The sequence below is a fragment of the Australozyma saopauloensis genome, chromosome 3 (assembly GCF_035610405.1).
Source record: "Australozyma saopauloensis chromosome 3, complete sequence".
Taxonomy (NCBI): domain Eukaryota; kingdom Fungi; phylum Ascomycota; class Pichiomycetes; order Serinales; family Metschnikowiaceae; genus Australozyma; species Australozyma saopauloensis.
Window position 1 is genome coordinate 13979 of NC_086133.1, and position 25505 is coordinate 39483.

Below are 25505 nucleotides of genomic sequence, written 5' to 3' on the forward strand. Positions count from 1 at the left end.
CGACCTTATGAGTATGAATGTCACAGATGCTCTTAGCTTCTTCTGGCCTTCTTCGAAATAGAAACAAGAAAAATCGCTCGAGAAAAAAGAAAAAATAAATAAATAAATTAGATTGACATATTGCGTCTTCAAATTCACGGACTAGCTCTTTCTTGTTTATTTACAGTAGATCTGCTTTTTGTGGCCAAAACCCCCACATATTTTTCAGCTGAAGGAACTTTCTAGAATTTGAGCTCACTGCAACATATAAATATAAGCACTGTGAACCCGTATCAGACCAATCGTCAAAATGTCTGCCGAAGAACACAAAGCACAAGGAAACAAATATTTCGCCGCTAAGGATTTTGATAAAGCCATTGAAGAATTCACGAAAGCTATCGAAGCCTCGCCTGAACCAAATCATGTCTTGTACTCTAACAGATCGGGCAGTCACGCTTCTTTGAAGGATTTTTCTAAAGCATTAGAGGATGCCCAAAAGTGTGTTGAGATCAACTCCTCTTGGGCCAAGGGTTACAACCGTGTCGGTGCCGCCCACTATGGACTTGGAAACTATGATGATGCAAAAGCCGCGTACTCCAAGGCATTGGAATTAGACCCAGGTAATGCTATGGCGCAAAGTGGTTTGTCTTCAATTGAGTCCGCTGAATCTTCTCAGTATAGTCAGCCTGATATGGGCTTAGGCAAAATCTTTCTGGACCCCCAATTGATCTCCAAGTTGAAGGCCAACCCTAAAACCGCGGAGCTCATGAACGATCCAGATTTAGTTGCCAAGCTTTTGCAAATTCAATCGAACCCACAGGCTGGCATGTCGATGATGTTTAGCGAGCCAAGATTGATGACTATCATGGCTGCTTTAATGGGCATTGATCTCAACATGGCTGATCCAGAGGCTTCTGCTTCCAAGGAACCAGCTGATAAGTCGGAGCCAAATGTTACTCCGGAATCTAAGTCAAAATCTGAACCAAAGTCAGAGCCAAAGCCCACTTCCGAAGTTTCAGAAGATGTTGAAGATGTCGAGATGGAGGATTCCTCTAAAGTCCAAGCTGAGGAGTTGAAAGCCAAGGCTAATGCATTGTACAAACAGAGAAAATTTGATGAGGCCATTGAGCAATACAACAAGGCATGGGAACTCCACAAGGACATCACTTTTTTGAACAACAGAGCTGCTGCCGAGTTTGAAAAAGGAGACTACGATGCCGCCATTGCTACATGCGAGACAGCCATTGAGGAAGGAAGAAGCATAAGAGCAGATTACAAGTTGATCGCTAAGTCATTTGCTAGATTGGGAAATTCCTACTTGAAGAAGGATGACTTGGAATCGGCTGCGAAGTACTTCGACAAATCCTTGACTGAGCATAGAACCCCAGAAGTCCTTTCTAAATTGAGAACCACCCAAAAGGACATCAAAACAAGAGAAGCTCTTCTGTACATCGATCCAGAGAAAGCCGAGCAAGCTAGATTAGAGGGCAAGGAGTTCTTTACTAACGCCGATTGGCCTAATGCTGTCAAAGCATACACTGAGATGATTAAGCGCGCTCCTGAGGATGCTCGTGGATACTCCAACAGGGCTGCTGCTTTGGCTAAGCTAATGTCTTTCCCCGATGCCGTTGAAGACTGTAACAAGGCAATTGAGAAAGACCCAACTTTTATTAGGGCTTACATTAGAAAGGCTAATGCTCAGCTTGCTATGAAGGAGTATTCTCAGGTTCTTGACACGTTGACGAACGCTCGCGAGAAAGACAACGAGCTCAACTCTGGAAAGAACTCTCTGGAAATTGATCAGCTCTACAACAAAGCCTTGTCTCAACGTTTCCTGGCAATTGAGGGCGAGACTCCAGAGCAAACCATGGAGAGAGTTTCCAGAGATCCAGAGATTGTTTCGATCTTGCAAGATCCTGTTATGCAGGGTATCTTGGCTCAAGCAAGGGAAAACCCTGCTGCTTTGCAAGACCATATGAGAAATCCAAACATCAGTAAGAAAATTAACACTTTGATTGCCGCCGGTGTTATTCGTACTCGTTAATTAGTTCTTTTAATAGATATATTGTCTGCTCAACTTCACAAGTAGTGCTTCAACGTTCTTTGAATTCGAATATATAGCTATGTAGGCTACGTCGCTCATAGAGTATTACCACTAGATGACCGGATTAAGAATATCGCATTAGGTGTTGACGCTAGGATAAGACACATCGATTGAGAAGCTCTAGATATTTACGATAGGACAGCACAGAAGATTCGGGCTGCCACGACAGCCCGATGATGAGCCTTAAATGGCCCACTGCTTCTCCGTGATTTGACTTGTTGGTCTGGTCGGGATACAAATAAGGCTAGCTACAGTCCACAAAAGAGAGCAACTAATACAGGTCTTCTTACTAAAGTAGAAATCGAGCAAATGAGGCTAAATCATCAACCCAACAATGTAGACTCAGCATTCCTTCTTGAGGTCGGATATCAAGGAATCTCTCGAATACCTTCAAATATATACAAAGGACGCGACGGTGGGGCGGAGCAGTCGAAACGTGCTGTTGAGGACTGAACAATCCTCAAAATATAATTAAATGCCATTGTCAAAGAACATGTTTGGTAAATTTTGATACTGTTGCAATGAAGGGTCATTGAAATCAATACCAATCGAATCCCACATCTGAAATCCCTTCATATCCATTCCATCAGGTTCGTCTGCTTGATCTGGCATCATCATGAAATTCGACCCTGAGCCTGAATAGTCCGAAGAGTGTGGTGTATTGGAATCGTAAGGGGAGTTCGATCCTTTGAGGCCTTCGTTTGCTTTTTGAGACAGACCTTTTCTAGGATTATAGAAAAAACCAGAGTTGTAGTAGAACTGTTTCATGTACTTCTGAAGTGATTCAGATTCTGGAATCCGGCGGTAATAATGAGGATATCTTTTCTTCACATAGTCAAAGTGACCCTTCAACATCGGATTTTGACCTAAAATGTTGATGTTTGAGGTCTGTTCCACAATTGCAATAGCAATCAGAAGCACTACCCTAATGACCATATCAATCATATGGAACCTTAGATAGTAGAGCCTAGTGGCCTCGACTTCAACTTTATCGCCAACGAGCGCAAAGAAATTGATGGATACATCGATCAACAAATCAATATCTTTGATAGTTTCAGGATCTTGCGGATGATTTACAGCATTGGATAGAAGATTCATTGAGGCCAGGAAGGGATATGTCGCAAACCAATTAAGGCAGAAAAAGGGAGACTTTTTTTGATCTGAAGCTCTTATAATGTGGAGGATTGTTCTAGCGCTATCCAAGGATATGCTGCGAAATTTCGAGTTTTCTTGTGGTGGCGAATCTCCCTCTAAGTTTGGCATGTTCCAAGGCACTCTATTAATAATCATAAGTTGAGAAAAGTACATGAGCTGGAAAGTGAGGATGAATTCTGTTGTGAGCACTTCGTCTTTCCAATTCAAAATTGCGGTAAGAGCTGATTCGAAATTAGAGTCATAGAAAAACTTAGGACGCCAAAAGGGATCCATGCGATCCAGCAAAGCTTCTAGCTTGAGATTGATTGACATGACAGTTTCTTGAATCCTTTTCACACTACTATAATCGACATGAGCGCTGAATAAGTTGAGGTAAGAGTATGAGCGCAAGTCAATGAATCGATTGAAAGTGTCTCCCAACTCTGCTTGACCACAATGAGGTGTACATGTAACAGGATAGTCAATTATATCATGCCGATCGAAAACATTAGTCAGCATGGGTTTACCCAAGCGGTAGCACATTTCAGTATCAAAGAATTGGCAGGAAATCCAAACCAGCATCCGCAAAGTCTTCTCCTCTTCACTCAAATTGTGATAAGTTTCTAGTCGATGCAAACCAATCTCTTGAGCATACAGGACAGCAAGGGAACATAGCACAGAGTTTACATCTGTATGAACCCAAGTCATCTCCAAGTACAACACTAGAAGCAATAGCGCTTGGACTGAGGCCAATCCCTCACTGATGAGACAGATGCGGTGGTAGTAATACAAGGCATTAGAGAACATCTCCTCCTGAATGGCCACAATCTTGGGCACATCCATCGAGTTTAGAATCGGCAATTCATGATTTGAACTTGGAATTTTCAGGCCCTCAACGAAAGCTGAGATGGTAACCGCAAGTAACAAACTCATGACCATAAGCTCTGAATAGGATAAAAGTTTGCCTTTGGCGCGTCTTGAAGTCTTGATTTCATAATATCTTCCGAACATTTCATGTGCCTGCTGTGGAGTACAGATAGACCAACAGAAATTAATGTACAGATAAATTTGTAGCAATTCATTGACCAAACCTTGCTCAGGGAACGAGCCGATCCGTAATTTCTGGATTGATTCTGCGCTTATAGGTCTCGGTTCACTCCAGATATTTTGCAACAGCTTCTTCCAACCTAGAATGTATAAAGGCATAGTCTCCAATGGCATTATGATATCATGACATTCTTCACGGAGAACCAGTCGCACATGATTGAGAGTCAGCTCGGAAAAAATTAGATGGAAACCTAAGTGTGATCCACGATACTGATTGTTCACGCTAGTAGGATCACCAGGTTTTTGCAGCGGGTCATTGCACAACTGCTTGAATTGCTTGAACATCGCCTGCGGTGTCTCATCTTGCCTGGGCAGATCGGACCCATCGCTTTCGTCTGACAAACTCTCAGATGCTGAATTATCTGACTTTAAATCGAGGTCATCTTTGATTGAATCTTTTGTATTGACCTGAGCAGAGCCATTTTTAGAACCTTGATTGGGATTGAAACCATTCAGGCTATCTATCTTGGTGACCAAGGTCAGTACTAAGTCCTCTAGCCTCCGAAGGCGATTACTGAACGCCTCTGTGGGACTCTTTCTAGGCTTGCGTGTTTTGTTGCTCTCATAAACACATTTCAAGCTCAGATTTTGACAGTGACTACATGGATTCTCGCCGTCGCACTTGATTTTTTTACGACGGCATTGAGCACATGCCTTTGCAACTCTGTCACGACGTTTGGAGTCCATCTAGTGAAGAATTGAATATGAACAAGAAGGGGAGTAGTCAGAAGAAGTATGGCTGGGCTGTACCTTTCAAGTGGCCTGAAGAGTAGCAATGACAGGCGCTTGTAGATTTGTCAGAATTATTTAATTTGTCAATGTCTTGTACTTGAGCATTCCTGTGCAAAGGGCTAGCACAAACACTAATATTTGGTGTAAAGTTTTCGAAGTGAGCGGGAAATACGCAGATGAAGTAAGAGTAATAGAGGTGGAACCACCTATTGATCACAGTAGGAATTGGGCCCTTCACAAACAAGGTAGTTTTCGCTTCCGCCGCCACTTATATCGGTCCGCCGTTTAGCTCCGCGCATTGCGAGGGCAGCCCCGTTTTAGCTCCGTGCAGCACCGAAGTAGAGGTTACCTCCTCTATCCGTTCCTGTATGTTGAACATGAAGAACGCATAAGGGACAAGTTCGTGCAGGTTTGTATCCCGATTGGAGTGAGACCTTGGAGTTTGATGTGACAGGTTAGTGCGAAAGCTTGAGTCATTAGTAAGACTCGATTCTGTGTGAGCCAAGTACTCACTCATGCATGTACTGACAAGGCATCTGTTATTCTTCAACATCGAAGAGCATCATACGTCTATATATAGAATTGTAGGTTATTTGACAGTCGGCACAACTCAGCTGACGGGCCGTGATCTAATGGATTCAACCGTCCTAAGGGTACGGCATGGAATGGCCAGTTGTACCTAAATCCGCCGAGCCGCCAGATGTTCAAGGATCATTAACTTCACAGCCGATGCAAGTGCGCCTAATAATTGATTGCAATTTCTTTATCAGTCAAGAGGCGAGACTCTATTAATTACTGGTTCGCCTTCAATAATGTCACTGAGAACACGATTTTTCAATTAGTATACATTTGGCATGGCAATACTTTTCTCTGGTCAGTCTGAGGTTGATCTTTCCTGTTTGAAGATCTACTTACTTAGTTAAGACCCTAGGTATAAATTCTGTATTTGTTGCTCTATATAATTGACTGTAGTTAGCCCTATTTATATCCCTAGATGGATTACTAGTTGATCTCGGGTAAGCAGCCTGCTCGTCTACCGCTCGCCCCCGAGCCGTCATACGCTTATGTATATCGTCAATCGAAGTTTTTCATTTGATACGTTTATTCCCAGCGTCAACAGCTATTTCGATGTTCTTTTTTCGGTAATCTAGAGGTAATATTATATGAGTTGCCTGACAGTCAGGGGTAAGAAAAAAAGTTCATTCGGCTCGGAACTCGCGAATAACATAAAGCCCGGCTTTATCTCCCCTTTACAAATGTAAGACAACAGTCTAGATGAAACTCTCAATCTCCGATTTGGTACTAAAGCGGGTGAGGGGGTGCTCGCGTGATGTTTCGGTTTCAATTTCAGCTTCTTATGGGCATTCCCAGAGTGAGGTCATCCTTACGTCCGAAACCTTGGTAGATGATTAGCATTGTTGAGCTTTTCAAGTGGAACCCAGAGCTTTTTCACTTTGCCCGTGCCTTCGTTTTGTTTAGCCACAGCACACATTGATGCCTTTCAATTCATTTTGGCAAAGGTAGAGTACTAAGACCATATGCTGTGGGCCCTGGATTGCCAAGCATCTTTGTATCGAATCGAAATCCGCTAATTTCTTTAATTACCGCCTTTATCTAGACTGATCAGCTTAGTCCTTTCTGTATCAATGCTCTTTTCATCGTTCGGTATTGGAAGATCGCAATTTTTTAGTCTGGTCATGACAGGACAGGTGTCATGAAATGTTTGTATGTTTTCAATGACTTCTTTCTTATTATTTCATTAATATTTTTATATTGGCAAGAGTAGCTTGAGGCAAGTTGCTACCATAGACATTTGAAGAAATGGTGGTGTAAGATTATTCATGAGCGTCAATACAAAACTTGCGATGCGTTGAACCCTAATACCTGGATCGCTTGTCATGAGGATGACATATGTTCCGTTGCGTTTGTGGGCCAGACCAATGCCTTTTATGTGTATACTTTCTAAACTTTGCCGCAACCTCTCCGACACAATATGGGCTATTTCAGAAAACAATGCTGACTGCTAAAGATCCATCTTTGAGTGAATGGAATATAGACCTTCTACTTGTTAAAAACTACTAACATTTCTCCGAATGGTCAGATGTGCGCGAGTCGTGAGGCATTTGATTCGTGAAAACAGTAACAGTGAACAGAATTTAATAATAATGAATTGATACAACATAGAACGGATATATCATTCGACAAACATTCGTATTTCTCTTACTTTTATGGCGATTAAATGTTAAATTTCTCAGAAGTTTTTCAATACAATCAGTGCACCACAAGCACCATAAAGCTGCCTGCATACATCCTCCCCCATACAAAATTTGTCAAGTTTTCATATCTCTGATCCGATCAATGGTGGCTAGAAAACCAATTTTTGCCCACAAGGAGGATGCAAATGCCCGTGAGGCATTGACTTTGTACGAGGCAAAGCAATACAAAAAGGCCTTGAAGCTAGTCGATCAGAATCTCAAGAAAAACCTGTCTCATGCTGAATCTTTGGCGTTGAAAGGCTGTTGCAATTATCAACTTGGCCACAAATCGGAGGCAGAAAACTACATTTTAAGAGCATTGAAGAACGGCTCCACTAACTACCTTGTCAATCACTTGGCAGGAATTTATTACAGAAATGTCGAGAACTACCCTGAAGCCGCCATCTGGTACAAGGCCGCTGTGGACAATGGATCGCATAACACGCCTATTTTACGTGACTTGGCCTTACTCCAACTGCAGACCAGAGATTACAAGAACTTGCGTGAGTGCCGCCAGAAGTATTTGGAGTCGCAGCCCGGATTCAGGGCAAACTGGACGGCTTTGGCTGTGTCCCATCATTTGAACAAAGACTTTGATGCAGCTGTCAGCACGTTGGATAAGATTGAGGGCATTATCAAAGAGCATTTGCAGGAGCAAGACATGTACGAGCACAGCGAGTGCGTGCTCTACAAAATCTCAATAATTTTCGAGACCGGAAATGTTGCACGCGCTTTAGAAGAGCTAGAGGCAAAGTCTGACGAGATTAGAGACAGACTTTCATTTTTGGAAATGAAGGCAAACTTCTTATTGCTTCTAGGCAAGCAAAAAGAAGCCTCGCTCATTTATAGACAACTCTTGCAGAGAAACCCGGATCAGGCTTCTTATTACCAGTCACTTGAAATTGCTTTAGGGACATCGAATGAAGCACCAGAGATTCGCTTGAAATTGTACGATAAGCTCTCCTCCTTCTACCCCCGCGCTGATCCTCCGAAGATACTTCCATTGTCATTCTTGCCTGCCTCCCACCCTGAGTTCAAAAAGAGAGCTGCTGATTACGTTTTGACTCAATTGAAGAGGGGAGTGCCTGCAGCATTTGTCAACATCAAGCCTTTTTACAACGATCATCACAAAGCTTCTGTCATTTTGTCCATTGTCCAAGAGTTCTTCGAGAATGAGATCAACAACTTCCCACCACCTGTGTTCGTATGGGCCAATTATTTCTTGGCTCAGCACTACTTGTATGTGAATCAGCTAGATAAAGCACTTTGCTACATTGACACCGCTTTAGAGCATACACCAACCTTGGTCGAGTTGTATATCCTCAAGGCCCGTATTGTCAAACACTCTGGTGATTTCATAGAAGCCAGTCATATTATGCAGAAGGGGCGCTCTTTGGACTTGCAGGACCGTTTCATCAATTCCAAGGCTACGAAGTACCTTTTCCGGGCCAATAAGGTTGAAGAGGCCATCGACTGTGTGTCTTTATTCACTAAAAATGATGACGATGCAGCCAATGGACTTGGGGATTTACAGGTTATGCAATCCAATTGGACTTTAGTTGAGAGCGCAGAGGGATACTCTAGACTTTACTATGAGCAATGTGCTTTGGCAAAACAAGAAGGCATCGAGTCCGAAAAGTCTACTGAAACAATGGACTTAGCAGAAATTTATTTGGGTTTAGCTTTGAAGCGTTTCATGAGTGTTTTAAAAGTTTTCCAGGTTTATGAAAACGATCAATTCGATTACCATTCTTACTGTATGAGAGTTGGTACTACTCGTGACTACATTGAGATGGTCAAATGGGAAGACAAGTTGCATTCTACTCCGATTTATGTCCGTGCCATCAGAGGATTCACGAAGCTCCTTCAAGAAGTACGAGTTGAGCTACTCAATTCAGAAACTGATGAGACTGTATCCAAAGAGAAGAAAAAGCGCAATGTCAAGAAGATCAAGCAAATCAATGTTAAGAAGAAGAATGAGGTGATGGCTCGCGTTCAGCCTAGTCCAAAGGATGAGGATCCTCTCGGACAAAAAGCATTAAATGAATTCAGAGAGGCTAACAAATTACTGTCTCAATTAGAATCACTTGTGAAGCAGCTCTCTCTGGAGGCCGCAAACTACCTGTTTACATGGGATCTAGCATATGATTTCTACAAACATGAAAAGAAATACGTGTTGGCCCTCCAGGCATTGAGAAGTTGGAGCAAAATTGTGGATCCCCAGAACAAAAAATTGCGCGTTGTAGGGAATAGGGTCCTCGATCTCCAATCTGCTGTTGAACAGGACGGAAGTGTTAATGTTGCGATAGCAAAGGTTGTACAAAAGGGACTTGAAAGTGCATTCCCAGAATTATCCGAAGGTCAAGAGAATCTTTTGAGTGTATACTCCCATTAGAAATAGAAGTTCTTTAGAAATTTTGAACTGATCTTATGCATTGATCCAAGACTCCACTTGTGATCTAGCAACGCCTGAAGCTAAGTTGAGAGTCTGTTGTCCCATTGGGAAATAGCTCACAGTATACCAAATGGCACTAATTAGCTGCACCACAGCAAACACTACTGACAAGAGTGTAGACTTTAAAGATAAGCTTGAAAACAATGTCATGAAGATGCTAGAGACGAATACAACAGTAAAGATGATTCTGGTCGATGAAAATAAATGCTCCATGTATGCCTTGAAGCCTTGAAGAACGCCAAAGCTTACTAAGAAGAATATTGATCCGAGCGACCATAGCAAAGCAAACTTACGTGGCTTGAGTGACAACACTGGAAACAAGAAGATGCAAATCATGTAACAAATGACAGACCCTGCAAATGTTAACGCAAACAACATCATTCGATCCCAGCGCGACAATTCCAAATACCCTGGTTCAGATGTTACATAGTTCTCGTCGTCTTGCAAGTAAACACTCTCAGATCGAAAGGGATTGAGTTTTTGTAGCCTTGTCTTGAATCCATTTGATGATTGTGTAACAGGTGGCGGTAATGGCGCTCCATCGTCCTGCGATAGAGCGGTGTAGTTCGAGAATGATTTGAAGAAGTTCATTTAGATAGTGGAACTGGGGTAACGCCAGCGGAAATGGAATGTGAATTCATAGAAAAAAATTGGGCAAAGGAAATAAACAATAATTCCAAAAAGCCTGCCTGTTTCCCGAATAATCAAATACAAAGATTATAAGTACCTTTTTGTTGTGTGGATCCATTGCCTTTGTAAACTTCCTTACAGACCTTTCTGGAGTCGCTCGTATGGTACTTCGCTTCGCTGTACAGAATAAATTTTAACTCAAGGAAATATATTTCGATATGGAAGAAGCTTTCCAAGATACGAATACAATGTAGCAGCGCTTGTTGTGTCAAAGTTGGTGTTCTTTGAATGAATCTAGAGTGAGTTGTCGTATTTGGAAATTTTGAATCACAGATTTTTTGCAATTTATTGAGAAAAGAGAAGTCAATTAAAACAATTCAATAATAAATCAAAGTTTGAAATCAGTCTCATTTACCCCAGGTTATGAAAACATGCGTGTGCCATAGCATAGTGCAGTGTATACGTCTACAGAAACCAACATTTCAACTGAGTCTCCGGATTTAACCCTAAAATTACAAAGAACACTTGATATTTGTGCTCATCATGTCTCTAGATTTCGTGAATACCTACTCGCAGCTCATCAATTTGTCCGCAGACGCTGACCCAAGCACCTTCTACTCAACTGAGGATTACCGCAAACTCCAGACCCTTGGCCCCAGTCTTCCTACTCTTTCTTATCCTTTCCCATCGGCTGAAGCCAATTTGGTTGGGGAGAGCACAATTGATGTCAAGTTGAAGTCCATCAGACCACCCTTCAAATTTACAACAGAGTTGAAGGCTATCCCAGGCTCGCTGTCCATCTACAAGCTTAAAAATCAATTAATAGATGAAGTGGTCTCTTTAAAGGAGGCCGGCATCTGTGCTTCAAACTTAAAGTTCATGATCAAGTCTAAGATTCTTACCGACACGACTACAATTGGACTGTTGGGAGATGAAGTGTCTATTACAGTTATGATCACGCAGCCATCGCATAATGATACCTCGAAATTGCTGTCGGATCCTGAGCCAGAGTTGGAAGCACCTAAATCGATTTCAAAAGGAGCTTGGGACAAAATTGAGAGTGTGTTGAGCGCCGACCTAGGTCCTGAGGCTGCTAAGATTGCAGTTTCTAAGTTCAAACAGGTTTCTATCTAGTTTGTAATAGCAATATGCCATTGATTGGTGCACCACTTCTGATGCCAAAGATGTTTAGGAATGTGATTCAAAACATCAACGAAGCAAGCCCTCCAACAAAAATTCGTGTAGTGCGACCACTGTCGCTTTGATCAGTTAATTAGAATTTGTCAATGAATATAGAAAATTGAAATGGACAAACAAGATAGTCCCAACTCATTCGAATAGAGCCATTCAAATAGAGCAATTCTCGCACGTCGAAACAGGGCGAATATTAATCCGAATTATAATATTTATCTTTGCATGAGACCAAACTAATTTTTCTGTTTGAATGGTTCCATATTTTAAGGTTCGCCCCTCCATCTTTTCATTGCGAGCTCTATAAACGTATGGCCCTCTTCACGCCCGAGTCTCTTCTCTTGAAGAAAATAGGCAGCGGATCCGATAAACAAAGCTGCAACAGGGTCTACCAAGCGTGAAATCAAATAAGGGTATTGCATCGTAGGTCTAACTTAGGAGAGAACGGACTAGTTGATGCAAGTGAGTAGAGAAGAAAAAGGACCCTGAATATACTATGAAAATAAAGATTTGCAACATGAGCAAATTGAACATCTAAATCGATCTCCTAAAATGTGGCATTGAATGAAGAAGGGTGTTTTTCTTTTGGTTTTAATTACATGTATGCTTGTGTATTTAATGAATATACAGATGATGGTGATGATGATGGCTTGACTATTAGTCGCTATTCAGGCCGTTTTCCGAGCTTTTTTTTCATGACACTACTGATATGCATGTTCCAAGCAACACCACTCATAATTGAGCGTTGGAAACCATAAACGTCATGAATTTCGTCGTCCATCTTTGCTGAGCCTTGTAGAGAAGCCCTTTCAGAATCACTAAGTTGCCCGGCAATGGAGCCTTTTTTCGTACGGAGACGACTTCTTTGCTGTGCGACAAACTCTCTGCATCTGTTTATTTCATCTTGTGAAAGGAAGCCGAACCCGTAGCCTCCGATTTTTTTGAAGCACAAGTTGATCAACAAACTTGGATCAGTGATGGACTTAGGAAAGTTTTGAATGAATTGAAATATTTCGATTCTGTCAGTTTCTTGCTCTTCCATGTTGCGACTATCCCTAGTGGATCCAGCAAAATTAGGATGATCCATGCAAAGACGACAGATGGTTAATGAGAGGCGGAAGAGGGCTTTAGAGCCTTCGTAGAATATTATATCCCAAATTCTTAAAACGCTTTCGATAGGCAAAATACCCACAAACATCGACATGAACCATGCAGATGTCACAAGTGTCAATGGCGGAGGTCGAGTTAGTATCTTATCATCCTTAAGAACTGTTCCATCGAAACTTTTCCCAATGATAGACCAAAGTTTCGGAATGTACTCGTGGATACAGATCATGAGCACACCTTGGTCGGTATGTACACCTTCAAGGTTCGCCGAGTGGACTTGGGGTATAATTCTCTCGGTGATGATGACAAGCATCCAAAACGCTCTTTCCTCTGACATAAACAACAACAAGAGACCAACAAGAAAATTGAGTGATTGGCAGTATCCTATCTGAGGCTTGAATTGCGCAAATGCCGTGAGAACACGCCGAAGAGCCGAGATCATGGGTGCTTCTTTGTTACTATCCGCAGCGACTCCTTCCACAAGCTCCGGCTTAAAATACTTGTTGTCAGGAAATGTACGATGTAGGTCTCTTTCGATTACCTCTGTATCTTTGTTTTGCATCCCGGCAGTGTCAGCAACAATCTTCTCGTAGACTCCAATATTCTTATTGAGTTTCTCGTACCCTCCCGCGTAGAAGAACCAAGCATTTCCTCTCCACTCTGGCGGGATCCCTCTTCTGACTAGCTTTTTGACTTTCTCGGATTTCGGCGGATATCTCAGAGGCAGTGGTGCGTCGCTGCGTGAAGCAAGGCCGTGTGCCTTCATCAGAACGAGCCATTTCTTCTTTTGAGTTAGTAAGTGTGGTATATACTCAGAAAACCATTCATTATGTGACTCAACCGTTGAAGTAAATAGGGACGAATCTTTCTTGAAACCGTAAATGTCGAATTTGTCATCTAAATTTTGTTTGAGCCTAAGCTCCGTGAGAGGTTGGATACATGGAGGGATATTCGGATCAATCAAAGAGTTGAGGGAAGGTAATGAGCGACGAGAGTTGCGTGTGATGGTTGAGGCGTCACCTAGACTCACATTCGTTATCATAGAGGTATCCATTTGTGATTCATTGGAGTCCCTCATATCCATATTGGTCACTCTACTTGTGTTTTGTGTTCCCAACAGAGGTACAAACATCTCGCCCGATTTGGGTTGTAGATTGACAAAGGGTTCTAGGTTTTCATCGGAGCCAACTTCGCTTATCAATATTGTCTCGCTATCATAGTAGTCTAGCACAGAATAACTGTGAGAAGCATCTGATTCTGTTCGTTGGTGAGCCGGCACTTGGAGCAATTTCAGCTTTGTATCTTGCTGCATTGTATGATCAATGATCTACACAAAATCTATGTAATGACGTGTGTTGTTTGTGCTGGGCAGCTGGGCTCTATATCTGGACGGAGTTTCTATTCATGTAGTCAATGGAGTGTTCTGTAATCAGAGACAAGTGGGCTATATTTGGAAGAATTAATCGATGCGAGGAATAGATGAAGAAATTCAATTCAAATATTCTAGGTTGTATGATTTTCACGAATCGATTGTTTTGTTTTCGATCCTGCCTTTAGTAAGGTATTGTTAATAGGATGGGAGACATCATCTGAGAACGTGTGACCCAGTATTCATTTAACGTCCAAAATGGTTCAAGTATCAAATAAGCACTCGAAATCTTCTTCGAGTTAATCAGGTTGATCACAATTTTTAGTGACATTGTGTCTCATACTGTTCCTCGTCTTAGCAAGAGCAACGATCGGGTGAACGCTGACCATTGGAACAATTGTTCTTTTAGATTTACCTTTGGTTGAATCGAAGCTTCTGTGATACCGAATTTACTTTGCTTGTGTAGAATTAGCATTGACACCATGCATCAGCCTCACAAATCACTCTTCTTCGCCTTCCCTTCCAAAAATATTCAACTCTGGATTGATTCGTATCGTTAGCATTGGTCTAAAATATAAGGAGTATTTGCTTTTTTTGTTGTTGGAATTCTTTTTGTTGTTCAGAGTCGAGAGTAATACAAGGGTTGTATATCGTCAGGAGAAACAATGCAAGAAGTAAGAGGATTTATTGACACTTCAAGATGCAAATCTTTCTTGATGTTATTTAAAACAATCATTCTTGCAACTTCTCAAGATTCTCTCAGTACTCTGCTCAGTACTGATGATATAAAACAGGCACTCCCGAACAATTAATAGAGGCTCTGTGGCCGAGCGGTCTAAGGCGGCAGACTCAAGTTCTGTTATCGTAAGATGCGCGTGTTCGAATCACGCCGGAGTCAGATATCTACTTCCTCTATTTTCTTTTTTTGAAATTCTTTTTTTCCTTGAATTCAACAACGCTGCAAAAATTGTGATATTATCTGTTGCAGTAGTTTTCACAGAAGCTTTTCTTCCTAGCCAACTGTCCTATTTCTTTTTGTAATCTAAATGAAATTTGCGAATTAGAACAAAGAACAATAAAGGGCTTGGGGCCTCGTACTTCCCTTTGCCATGGAAGAGATACTCGCATGTTTAAATTTTTCCTTACTTCTATGTTGAATGACTATTACCTATTTTTATTTTACTGAGGTGATAGTTCCCGCTTGTGCGGTAGAGTATAGGTTCGCAGAATATCGAATGCTTCGTACTATTATGGACAAATCTGAAAACAAAAAAAAAACGAGGTAAGACTTCATTAATTGAGTTGTACAGGACGAAAGATAATACAAAAACCCAGGAAGAATAATGTTTGTTTCTCTGGTTTTATTCCAATATTCTCGTTTAGGCTATGGTTATTCCCCACCTCAAGTATTACCTAGAACACGAACCACATGACGTAGGGACATGTTTCTACAAGACTCCGATAGCCCGACTTTCTATGCGCTGTGTGGGCCACTCAACCTCAACGAGGGCATTCTCGTCTCGCAAAACTTGACAACTCCTGTCAGATACATTCTGAGTGGAACCTTTCAACAGCAGTGCTACGAAGGGTCCATTCCCATGCTCAATACCAACGTCGATCTCATTTTAAATCAGTTTAGCGAGCCACTACCGATAATTCAAAAAGGGTGGGAGGAGTATACTCTGAGGCCTGGATCTTTTGTCAATGGAATCGTGCCGGTTCTCTATTCCATTTCATTTCTGGCAGTGGTTACTTGGTTTTTGACAGTATTTGTTGTTACCAATTTGAAAAAATCCTCGCTTTTTTTGCAGGGCTCGACTTCGTTCGCTCTGATCTACATGATCCTAATAGTGGTAAAATCTCTCATTTGTCTTCACTTCCAGCAGCGAAATGGATACTTCGATGGCCAGAAGCTCATGGCCGAAATGACAAACACAACATGGCTTAGTGCTATCGATTTGGTTGTCATTCTATTCTTGCAAATTAATCAAGTTCAAGTGGTCATGAGATTATTTAGCCGACAAGGTGACAAGAGAATTATTTTTTTGGTGGGTGTTTCAGCAGCAATAGCATCGCAAGTCCTTTGGAGTGTCATGAAATTTCATCCTTTCGAAGAATCTAAAGAGGTGAAGCGTATTCTTCCATCTTTGACGTACTTGGTCCGCATCGCAACAAATATCATTTATGCGACCATATTTACAGCGTTCACACTAACAAAGACCAGAACTCTCTTGGCGAATCGGGGTATTTGGCTCATAACCGTATTGTCATTAATTTTTATTTACGCCCCGGTGGCGTTTTTTGTCGCTGATGTTACCACTCCTTGGGCTCATGAATTCTCTGTGGTGACATACGTCGTTTGCGTTGTTCTCCCTTGGGAATGGTGCAATAGCTATCAGTTAATCCAAAAAATCCAAGAGAGAGAAGGTGTTCTTGGTAGGAAATTTTATGAGGATGAGCTCTGTGAGCTCGACAGATTGGGACTATTTGTTGAAGAAGAGAATGACGACGATTTTGGTAGTCACTACGAAGTGTTGTCTGTCAATTTTGACGAAAGTCATGATAACGATGGTAGCAGTAATACTGATATGGACCAAAGCACTAATGATAAGCCCTCTGATAGTCTATCACGACAAGCCACCATAAACCTGCAAACTACAGCATCCAAATTTGCCGACAAAGGTATACGAAAAGGAAGTGCAGCTCAGCATAACGGCTCTCACATTGCCTTCGCCTCTCTCGATCATCTGAATTTCCGTAAGAGCGGAGTTCTGACCAAGGCGAAATTAGAGGGCAGCTTTTCGAAATTTAAAGACCGATTTTGGAGCGCAACAGACACAGTGATTGCATACGGTTTAGAGCTACCTCGACCAGGAAGTCGAGCAAGTACATTCCGTCAAACTCCGCCTTCTCAAAGCGGCAGGGATTCGCTCGGTGAAGATGACCACAGAAGAATATTTCATTTGAAGCGAATTCACAGGAAAAAAACTAATGTTGCTGCTACAACCCCAAACCCGAATAGACCAAATCGTGACGTGTTTCTTTACACAACAAAAAATGTCGTTATCAATGCTGATGAGTGAACGTCTTTAAGTTATTTTCAATTCTATAATCTATGATTTTGTGCAATGTATGTAGCTACCCATTTTTTTCATTATCGTGTCCAAAGGTAGCTATGGATGTGCACTCCTCTTCAAATCCTTTGATGTGAATGTATTCCACTCCAGCATCTTTCAATTGTTTGCGGCCAGTGTTATTCTTGACGAAAGTGTCGGGCTCTAGAATGCCAACAAAGCACACTTTGATATTACTTTTGAGAATTCGATCCACGCATGGCAAATTGCCGCTCAAACGATATGAGCAAGGCTCCATTGTGGTGTATAAAACAGTGCCTTCAGGTACATCTGTCTTCCCAGTTTCTTCGAAGTACTTTTCCAAAGCACATTGCTCTGCGTGCGTGTTTCCTGGAAGTTCGCGGGAATGGCCTGTCGCTAATATTTCATCATCATGCACCAAGACAGCACCCACATTAAATTGTGTTTGTGTTTCACCACATTTGCGAGCTTGCTCAATGGCAAGCTTCATGTACTTGTGATGTGGTTCGATTGCCCATTCGGGATAATCAGTCTCGTATGACCACAGGGAATCAGCTGCCTCATATTTGTAAGCATGCAACCATAGATCCAAGTCGTTCGGACCTGGGTCAGAGTAAAAGGGAGTTTCACATTCCTCGCAGCTTTCGTCTTTCAAAACTTCACCATTTTCTATCGGATTGATCCACGATGAGGTAGCTCTTGTCTTTCCGATCGTGTCCATTCTGTCAATTAGACCTTGGTCAACTCCCTTGGCACCTTTCCCTAGATCCTCCCCCCAGATATACAGACTCAGGTAAATAGGATCATTGGCAATTGGATGCCCAAGATATTGCAAATGAACACGAATTTGATGAGTTCTTCCAGTCAATGGATGACACTTCACCACAGAAGTGTTTGTGGTGACGTCATATGATATACGTTTGAATTCAGTTTCAGCTGGTTTTCCATTATCGAAATCAACAATGTTAAGGGCATGCTTTGGTGATCTTGTAAATAACGGTTGGTCTGCTTTGATATTGCCGAGCGGAAACTTTCCTTTCACTCTTGCAATGTATTCCTTACGTACTGTTCTTTCGCGGATCTGTTTCACGAAAAATTCTGCGCCTTTAGGATTTTTCCCTAGGAACATTAAACCCAGCGTGAGCTTATCAAGACGATTGCAAGGATGAACAGTATAACCGAGCTCATGTTGAAGAATCTTTGTCACGGTGTTGTATCTGACTCGACCGGTTGGATGGACCGGAATTCCTGATGGCTTGTCAATTGCAATCACATCATTATCTTCGTACACGATCTTTATGGGTCGTGATGATACTGGAGGCTCGTGCCGATGACAGCGATGGCTAATGAGATCACCATTTTTCACTACAGTGTCGATACTTGAAGGTTTCTTGTTGAGGAGCACCTTACCCGCAGCTATTGTTTTGCGATAAAATTCTGGATTTTTATCGCGAAATTCTTCGATAAAGATGTCAACCAACTTGCGGTCCCTCCATCGGAGCTTACAGTACGTAAGGTAAGTGAAGTAATACGGTGTCACCCTCCTCAAAGGACCCTCAATAATGTACAGAGCACCTTCAGTCTCTTCCTCGTGAATTGATTTCAGTTGGTCTCCGGTTGATTTAACAGAGTCTTTGTCGACAGATTGTTGTTTAAGCCTAAATCCCAGCTCATCTCTGAGCTTTTTGGCACCACGAACTGGTCTATTCCTAACAGGAAATCCAGGTGATGCAGATGGCGAGGGGGATGCCGAGACCGAATGAGCTCGTTTCTCAGGTAACGACATTTTGAATATAGCTCTCTTGAACGGGCTTATTCTCATGTAGTTCTTCGCTACATCTGTAGGTAACGATACTGCATGGAGACAATGCAAGTAAAGCAAAAGAGCCAAACAAAACCATCAGAAAATAACGAAACATAAATGAAAATGTCTTTGAAACCGCAAAACTCACAGAAATAAAAAGAGTCCTGCCGTTGTGGACAGTACTTAGATAAGTCCTTGCTTTTTTAGCTCCAAAAAGTCTTTTTGAGACATGATGTTACCATCTTCATCCTCGATTTCAATTGCATCCTCATCAACTTCTTCACGCCTTCTTTTGGCTCTTTTAATTTTTTTTCTGAGCTCTTCAGCTTCTTCAATCGAGTGAATATTAGAAAAAAGACCAACATCTTCTTCGTCAACTCCCAAACAGGTGAGTCCATGAATATGCTTCGCCAGGGTAAAATGTTTGTTAAACAGTAAACGTCCTTTGTATGAAATGTTTCCACATATTTCACACATGTAGCTGCGATGTAGACCCTGTAACTTATAAAGCCAAAGTGGGATAGGGATACCATCCGGACCTAGAGGAAGGTCTTTACCATAAAAATTATCCTCGTCCATTTCATTGCTACTGTTTGATCCGTCCGAGTCTGATTCAAGTTCTGTAAAGTCAGATTCATCCCCCTGTATTGCGACTATCTCCAAAATACGTTCTCTCTCGGAGAGACCGGCTCGGCGCCGGTGATCATTGATCGTATGATCAATTATCTCTTTAAGTTTCTCGCCCATGAATTTGAGTTTTTGCTGGAGAATGGTTTGATGGTCTTTCGCTGAACTTTGCTCACGAATTGATGACTGGGTTGAATCGATTTTGCTAGCGTTCTTTTTGTGCTTTTTGCCACTAAGATGTCCCTCATAAACAGAGTTTTTCGCAAACATTTTATCGCAAGCTTCACAATAAACACCACCTTCAGAATTGGCCACACCCTCCGCTATGACTTGATCATCAGGCATCACAGGTAAGAACTCTGGATACTCGATCTTTTGAAAGGGATGAATATTTCGATAGAAGTTTTCTAAATATGCAAGTAGCGATTCTAGGTATTTGAGGTAGTCTGACCCTGAGAATGGTGTTTCAAAGAGTAGAAACGTCTTGAGATACTCCAGATACGTTATTGATTGACTCCCAAGAGCTTGATACATCTCAAAGAATACCAGTAGATCGACATACCTTCCGTACATCTCGGAGGCTGTAAAAGCTGTGTCAATCACCTCATTGATATGTGCCGATGCTGCTGAGAGGAAATATTTTCTCTTCTTTTTTGCCTGATGTGAATCGTCAATTGGGGCACTCAGATACATAGCAAACTGTTTGGATAAATCGATGTCAGTCTGGCTTGCTTGATCTAAATTTTGCAGATCAACATCTTTGATTGATTGCAAAAGCAATTCAAACTTGCGTTGGGGATCTTTCCACTTGGCCAAGTCCAAATCAATATCCTTTCTTTCAAAACCCTTGATCACACGAATTCTGTTCGCGTGATGCTGGTCTGCGAAATACTTGAGTTCATGTTGCTGCGTCAATGTTTCCTTATGTGATCTCTTAGAAGAACCATCGAAAATCGGATCGGATATCAGAAGGCCAATTGATTGGGCAAGTAATGGATTGCGTTTAAAGCGTTGACTTATAGCCCACTCCAAGACATCTAACTCTTCGAGAAGCTGCCTCTGTGTTTCCATTGGACTATTGTTGTTGGAGAACGGCTGAAAACTGGGGTAGAGATGAGGCACCACCGAGTACAAACATGTCGTTGTAAAACACGGTGTAATTAAGAATACCATACATCTTGTTTAATACCGAGAAGAATAAAGTTTTTCTTCTCCTTCATTCAAAAAAAACTACTTCGTCGGGGTCAGCTACATCTACTCACGTCTTTGAATTGATCAGCCACAATTATACGTCCACACAACTTCACAGATAAAGATGCAACCTAACTTAATTTCATTTCCTATTGCACTTCGTCAGATCTTAATTACTGAAATAGGGTCTGATACTCCACAGAACCTTTTCTAGGACCGTTCAGGTCAAAGACCACATTCATTTCCTCAACACGAAAAACATTTTTTTAAATATTTTATCCGATAGGAATCGCTCTCAATTATACTCAGATTTTATGACTCTATTAATTATTCAAGGGTCTCTTCACCGTGCTTGTAGTTGAGGGAGGCTGTGAACATCACTTCACTTGCTCTTATCGGTACCTGAGTCTCACAGACCACTACTTAACTACAAAAAGAGATATCGTAACATCTCAACACATATATCCTTTGTAGTCACCACAGGGGGTTTTTAGTTTGGCAAGATGTCTCTTCCTCTCTTCGTTCTTTCTTTCAATTTGGGCAAGCTCAGTCTCAATGCTCATGAGTTCACTGAGTCTCTTGTCCAAAACTTTCCTGATGATCCATGTGACTTGTACGTATTTGGATTTCAGGAAATGTGTTCAATTTTGGACGGATGTTTCCAGCCAGCAGTAGAAAAGCATATGATCGATATAAACCGTGTACTTCTCCTGGCGTTGAAGAAGAAGTATAGCTCGCCCGACCAAAAGAACTTCGACTTCACAACGGTGGGAATGCACAATTGCGGTGCGGTTGGTATAGTCGCTATCACACCTTTTGTGCTGAGGTTTGCCAATGCCAGGTTTGCCGATGCTTCATGTGGAACTCTTTGTACTCTGACAAAAGGAGCTGTGGGCCTCAGAATTCAATACGTTTCGGAAGACACATCTATTACAGAGCTCACATTCGCAAATGCGCACCTTTGTGCATTGGAGGGAGAATTACAATATCAAACCCGCCTAGCCAATCTTCAATCTGTCATGAGAGCAATGGACTTTGGCGACAACTACAATTTTCTAAAACCCAATTGTCACTCTTTCTTCATGGGCGACTTGAACTTCAGAACTTCAAAAAAAGGTACTTCTCCTGTCGACGAGCTCCTCAATTTGCCCCTGAATCGTGAGGTCGATCCCTTGGAGCCTGATGATAAGCAAACTGCGTATATTGTATCTCTTGTGAAAAAGTATGACGAGCTCACAGCTGGAAGAGAAAATGGCGAATTGTTTCTGGGATTTGAAGAGCCCTATATATCCTTTCCACCAACCTATAAGTATCATTTGGGAACTGCTATCTACAACAGTTTGAGGAGCCCTCTGTGGTGCGATCGAATTTTGTATCAATCTACCTATAGAAGAGGCATGTCCCCTGTCGCCCACAAGTATATGAGTATGCCATTGTACCTCAGATCGGACCATCGTCCTGTTTTCCTACACATCACCATCCCTGTCGAGGCTCCAGCTTCGATAATTGATCAGAACGGACATCTAGTCCTACTTCCTCCTGCGCACGAGATTGCTAATGCTAAGAAATTCAGGCTAATTGACAACAAAAACGAGGTCAGCGGACCGACGCAGACTTACATGAAGTCGACTCCTTTGGACAAAATGCAACAAAGTTTCTTCAGACCCATAAGCGATTTGTGTCTTGGAAATGCTCTTTGGCTAAGCACTACAACTCGTGGAAGATTGTTTGTATTGGCACTCGTGGTGCTCAGTGCGATAAGCTTTTATTTGAGCTGATTGTCTTTCTCAACTCTCTACTTCAATTCAACCTATAATTTCCTAAGTTAATAATTACTAATGATATAATATTCAGATTTTTAGAGTCAATTATCATCCGGTTAGTTTCCAACTTTTTCAAACACAAATCCAATGTAAAAAGCCACTGCTTCCTTTTCGTCACCTTCAACACCATACTTACCATCGGCACGCTTCATTCCATCCACCAAATTCTTATTCAATTTTGAAAAATAGTTTGGAATCTCCAGATTGAAAATGTCAGGAAAATTTTGTTTGTATTTCAAAATCAAACCGTAGTCTTCACAAAGCAGTCTAAGAGTTTCGAAAGGCACAACGTATTCTGGAACATCATCAACTGCATCTTTGAGAAAGTAGTCGTATCGATTACCATAAGGTGATTCGAAATGGCCATCTTCAGGAGGCTCTTGTTCGAAACGGACATGATACAAATCATTGCCAAAGGTGCGCTCTTCAGTAAACTCCTTCTTCAAAATCTTGCTGCGAATGAAGTCAGAGGATGGAATGGTACCGATGAAAGTTCCTCCTGGTCTCAATGAACGACTGACATTTGTGAGAATCGTGCGCACTTTGTCCTCGGTTTCCCAAGCGTAGTGGAATGAGAATTGGATTGAGACAGCGTCAACAGGAAACAAAGCATCAATGATACCAGAAAAATTCTTTTCTAGAATCTCAGGGATTGTGTATGAGAATAAATCACCAGTAGCAAAGCAAGCTTCGAAGTTGTATCTTCTAGAGTCACGACTCCGCTTAGATTGTGGGTTCTGAGGTATGAAACGTGCCTTGTTTTGGGAATATCTTGAGAAAGCTTCGCGCACAGAGGCATCACTGATATCAATACCAATGTACTGATCAACATTGACAAATTCGCATTTGTTCAAATCTCCACCCTTACCACAGCACAAATCCAAAAAAACCAATGGGGCGTTCGGCGCCCTGCGCTTCACCCAATTACCCAAAAGGATATATTTGATTGCATTATTGAAGTTTCGCATCTTGTATATTGGTGAGCGTGTTCTGGAACCCTGTAATTTTGACTGATGCGTTCTCTGATTGTAATGTTGGCGAACAATACTGTTGATGTCCTTATTCTCCTTGTGCGATATGTTACTTTGAAATGTCTTGTAGTCGGTCTTATTGCCAGGCCCTTTGAGCGAAGGCACAGACGTATAAGCAGCCACTTCGGCTATGGGCTCCTCTACATTCTCCACAGGCTCCGGTCTGTTGTGACGACGTTTTCTTTCGGGCTCGGGATCCCGTCTAATCACTCGAGAGTCTGCTTGCTGTCTAGGACGGGCGCCATATTTGGCATAGGGATCTTCTGGCTGCAGCTGCGTAGCTTCATCCTCTTTTGGTGATGCATACTTAGCGTAAGGGTCTTTACTTTCCTCTGAACGAGCAATTGTCAGTTCTACCGTGCGGCGGCCACCGTATTTATCGTACTTATGAGCTGCATCATTGGCGAGCTTGCTTCGCATCCATGCTGGAACCTCTTGGTTTGTGTCTGTGTATACGGAAGCCTTTTTATGCTGAGTTGAGTGGGAGATTCCTCTCCGAGATAGAGCCGAATGAGGGTCAGAAGACAGTGTTTTGCTAGATTCGTTGGGATACGTTTCAGAGATGTTGCGCTTCTTGGTGCTGTTATCATTGTCGGTGGATGCAATTGTGGATTCGTTTCCTTGAATTGGGCTTCCTGTTTTGGACGTCTCCGAGCCAGGATTTAGCTCGGATTGATAAACCGAGTCCACCAAGTCATCTTTGCTTTCTGCCATAGCGACTAACTATGGTAAAGTGTGGTATGATATGTATAGATCCAATGGAAGTTGGAGGTTGGTGAGATGTACATACAGAATCCATCAAAAATGAAATTGCAACTAATCTCTGTTTTAGCAATACAAAATGAACATGATGTTTAAAACTTCTATTGTGATCGTCTATAATTTTACACTACTCAGAGGCCTTAAATGACTTCTAAAGAGCAGGTTTTGAGTCTACTGCCTTCACTATCAGCTCCACAAGAGGAGTCAAGAAGGCCTTTTTATTTGGCACATAATGGCCTCCATCATGCTGTACGACCTCGATTTCGGGATACAAAGCATGGAAATACTCTGTACGGATGGCAGGCACAACCATATCTTGAGAACCCATTACGGAGATGAATTTAGTATGGGAAGAACCTGGAGTAAAGTATTGCTCCATTCCTTCGTAGAGCTTCACCATCTTAGTATACTGGCTCATATCTGAAACCAGAGAATGCAAATCGGATAAGTTGACCGAGCTGTCCAAAGGTTGGACAAAGGCAAAAGAGGAGAACAACACGGCTACTCGGAACGGACCGTGTTCCGGCAAAAGTCTTTCTATAGAATTGGCAACAATTGCGGCCATAGCTGCACCTTGCGAGAATCCGACAATTCCATCGTACGGGCCATTTTCTTTGATGTAGTTGACTACAGTCTCTAGCGATTGATTGAACCCAACGTATGGATCCGAACCTTCAGGAATCCACCAACAACGATTACAATTGGCTTTCTCGACATCCTTCCATTTCTCTTGTGCTTCTTCGGCTGTTGGTGCTAAGGGAAATTGTAGCTTATCGAGACTGGAAATGGTCACAGGGGGATCGATGTAGGTGAGCTCATACCCAAACTTTTTAGAAAGGGTCTTTCTGAGACCGGATGACTTTTCAGCAAAAATACTGCCGCTCTGAAGAAATCCGGGAAGACAAAGTAGCTTTGGCATGATTGCGATAGTGGAAAGAAAGTGGTCTCATTATAAGTAATCGCGCAGATCGGCAGTGAGGTTGGACATCCCGAAATACGTCAAAATAAATGAGAAAATGAGAAAATGAGAAAAGCCAGGAGACAGGAGAAAAAAAACCAGTGAATCGATGATAGCTCTTAAATTCCGAGACCTTATCTCATTGTCTAAG

General features: G+C 42.0%; 12 protein-coding genes and 1 non-coding gene across 13 annotated transcripts; 6 read left to right on the forward strand and 7 right to left on the reverse strand.

Annotated features, from left to right (window-relative positions):
• Positions 1-289: 289 nt before the first annotated feature.
• Positions 290-2023, forward strand: PUMCH_002181 (uncharacterized protein; the record flags this gene model as incomplete). The annotated part of the gene is made up of 1 exon (XM_063021196.1): positions 290-2023. One exon carries the CDS (start codon positions 290-292, stop codon positions 2021-2023), a length of 1734 nt encoding a protein of 577 aa, XP_062877266.1.
• A 531-nt stretch (positions 2024-2554) lies between these two features.
• Positions 2555-5011, reverse strand: PUMCH_002182 (uncharacterized protein; the record flags this gene model as incomplete). Its single annotated transcript, XM_063021197.1, has 1 exon — positions 2555-5011. The coding sequence occupies one exon, from the start codon at positions 5009-5011 to the stop codon at positions 2555-2557; it is 2457 nt and encodes an 818-aa protein (XP_062877267.1).
• A 2403-nt stretch (positions 5012-7414) lies between these two features.
• PUMCH_002183 (uncharacterized protein) lies at positions 7415-9706 on the forward strand (the record flags this gene model as incomplete). The annotated part of the gene is made up of 1 exon (XM_063021198.1): positions 7415-9706. One exon carries the CDS (start codon positions 7415-7417, stop codon positions 9704-9706), a length of 2292 nt encoding a protein of 763 aa, XP_062877268.1.
• A 1233-nt stretch (positions 9707-10939) lies between these two features.
• PUMCH_002184 (uncharacterized protein) lies at positions 10940-11530 on the forward strand (the record flags this gene model as incomplete). Its single annotated transcript, XM_063021199.1, has 1 exon — positions 10940-11530. One exon carries the CDS (start codon positions 10940-10942, stop codon positions 11528-11530), a length of 591 nt encoding a protein of 196 aa, XP_062877269.1.
• A 323-nt stretch (positions 11531-11853) lies between these two features.
• PUMCH_002185 (uncharacterized protein) lies at positions 11854-12009 on the reverse strand (the record flags this gene model as incomplete). Its single annotated transcript, XM_063021200.1, has 1 exon — positions 11854-12009. The coding sequence occupies one exon, from the start codon at positions 12007-12009 to the stop codon at positions 11854-11856; it is 156 nt and encodes a 51-aa protein (XP_062877270.1).
• Positions 12010-12251: 242 nt separating this feature from the next.
• PUMCH_002186 (uncharacterized protein) lies at positions 12252-14006 on the reverse strand (the record flags this gene model as incomplete). Its single annotated transcript, XM_063021201.1, has 1 exon — positions 12252-14006. One exon carries the CDS (start codon positions 14004-14006, stop codon positions 12252-12254), a length of 1755 nt encoding a protein of 584 aa, XP_062877271.1.
• An 873-nt stretch (positions 14007-14879) lies between these two features.
• PUMCH_002187 lies at positions 14880-14961 on the forward strand. The gene has a single exon. It is a non-coding gene; the product is annotated as a tRNA-Leu (tRNA).
• Positions 14962-15505: 544 nt separating this feature from the next.
• On the forward strand, positions 15506-17146 carry PUMCH_002188 (uncharacterized protein; the record flags this gene model as incomplete). The annotated part of the gene is made up of 1 exon (XM_063021202.1): positions 15506-17146. The coding sequence occupies one exon, from the start codon at positions 15506-15508 to the stop codon at positions 17144-17146; it is 1641 nt and encodes a 546-aa protein (XP_062877272.1).
• Positions 17147-17201: 55 nt separating this feature from the next.
• Positions 17202-18980, reverse strand: PUMCH_002189 (uncharacterized protein; the record flags this gene model as incomplete). Its single annotated transcript, XM_063021203.1, has 1 exon — positions 17202-18980. The coding sequence occupies one exon, from the start codon at positions 18978-18980 to the stop codon at positions 17202-17204; it is 1779 nt and encodes a 592-aa protein (XP_062877273.1).
• Positions 18981-19145: 165 nt separating this feature from the next.
• On the reverse strand, positions 19146-20762 carry PUMCH_002190 (uncharacterized protein; the record flags this gene model as incomplete). Its single annotated transcript, XM_063021204.1, has 1 exon — positions 19146-20762. The coding sequence occupies one exon, from the start codon at positions 20760-20762 to the stop codon at positions 19146-19148; it is 1617 nt and encodes a 538-aa protein (XP_062877274.1).
• Positions 20763-21283: 521 nt separating this feature from the next.
• Positions 21284-22558, forward strand: PUMCH_002191 (uncharacterized protein; the record flags this gene model as incomplete). Its single annotated transcript, XM_063021205.1, has 1 exon — positions 21284-22558. One exon carries the CDS (start codon positions 21284-21286, stop codon positions 22556-22558), a length of 1275 nt encoding a protein of 424 aa, XP_062877275.1.
• A 101-nt stretch (positions 22559-22659) lies between these two features.
• PUMCH_002192 (uncharacterized protein) lies at positions 22660-24348 on the reverse strand (the record flags this gene model as incomplete). Its single annotated transcript, XM_063021206.1, has 1 exon — positions 22660-24348. One exon carries the CDS (start codon positions 24346-24348, stop codon positions 22660-22662), a length of 1689 nt encoding a protein of 562 aa, XP_062877276.1.
• Positions 24349-24547: 199 nt separating this feature from the next.
• On the reverse strand, positions 24548-25315 carry PUMCH_002193 (uncharacterized protein; the record flags this gene model as incomplete). Its single annotated transcript, XM_063021207.1, has 1 exon — positions 24548-25315. The coding sequence occupies one exon, from the start codon at positions 25313-25315 to the stop codon at positions 24548-24550; it is 768 nt and encodes a 255-aa protein (XP_062877277.1).
• Positions 25316-25505: the final 190 nt, after the last annotated feature.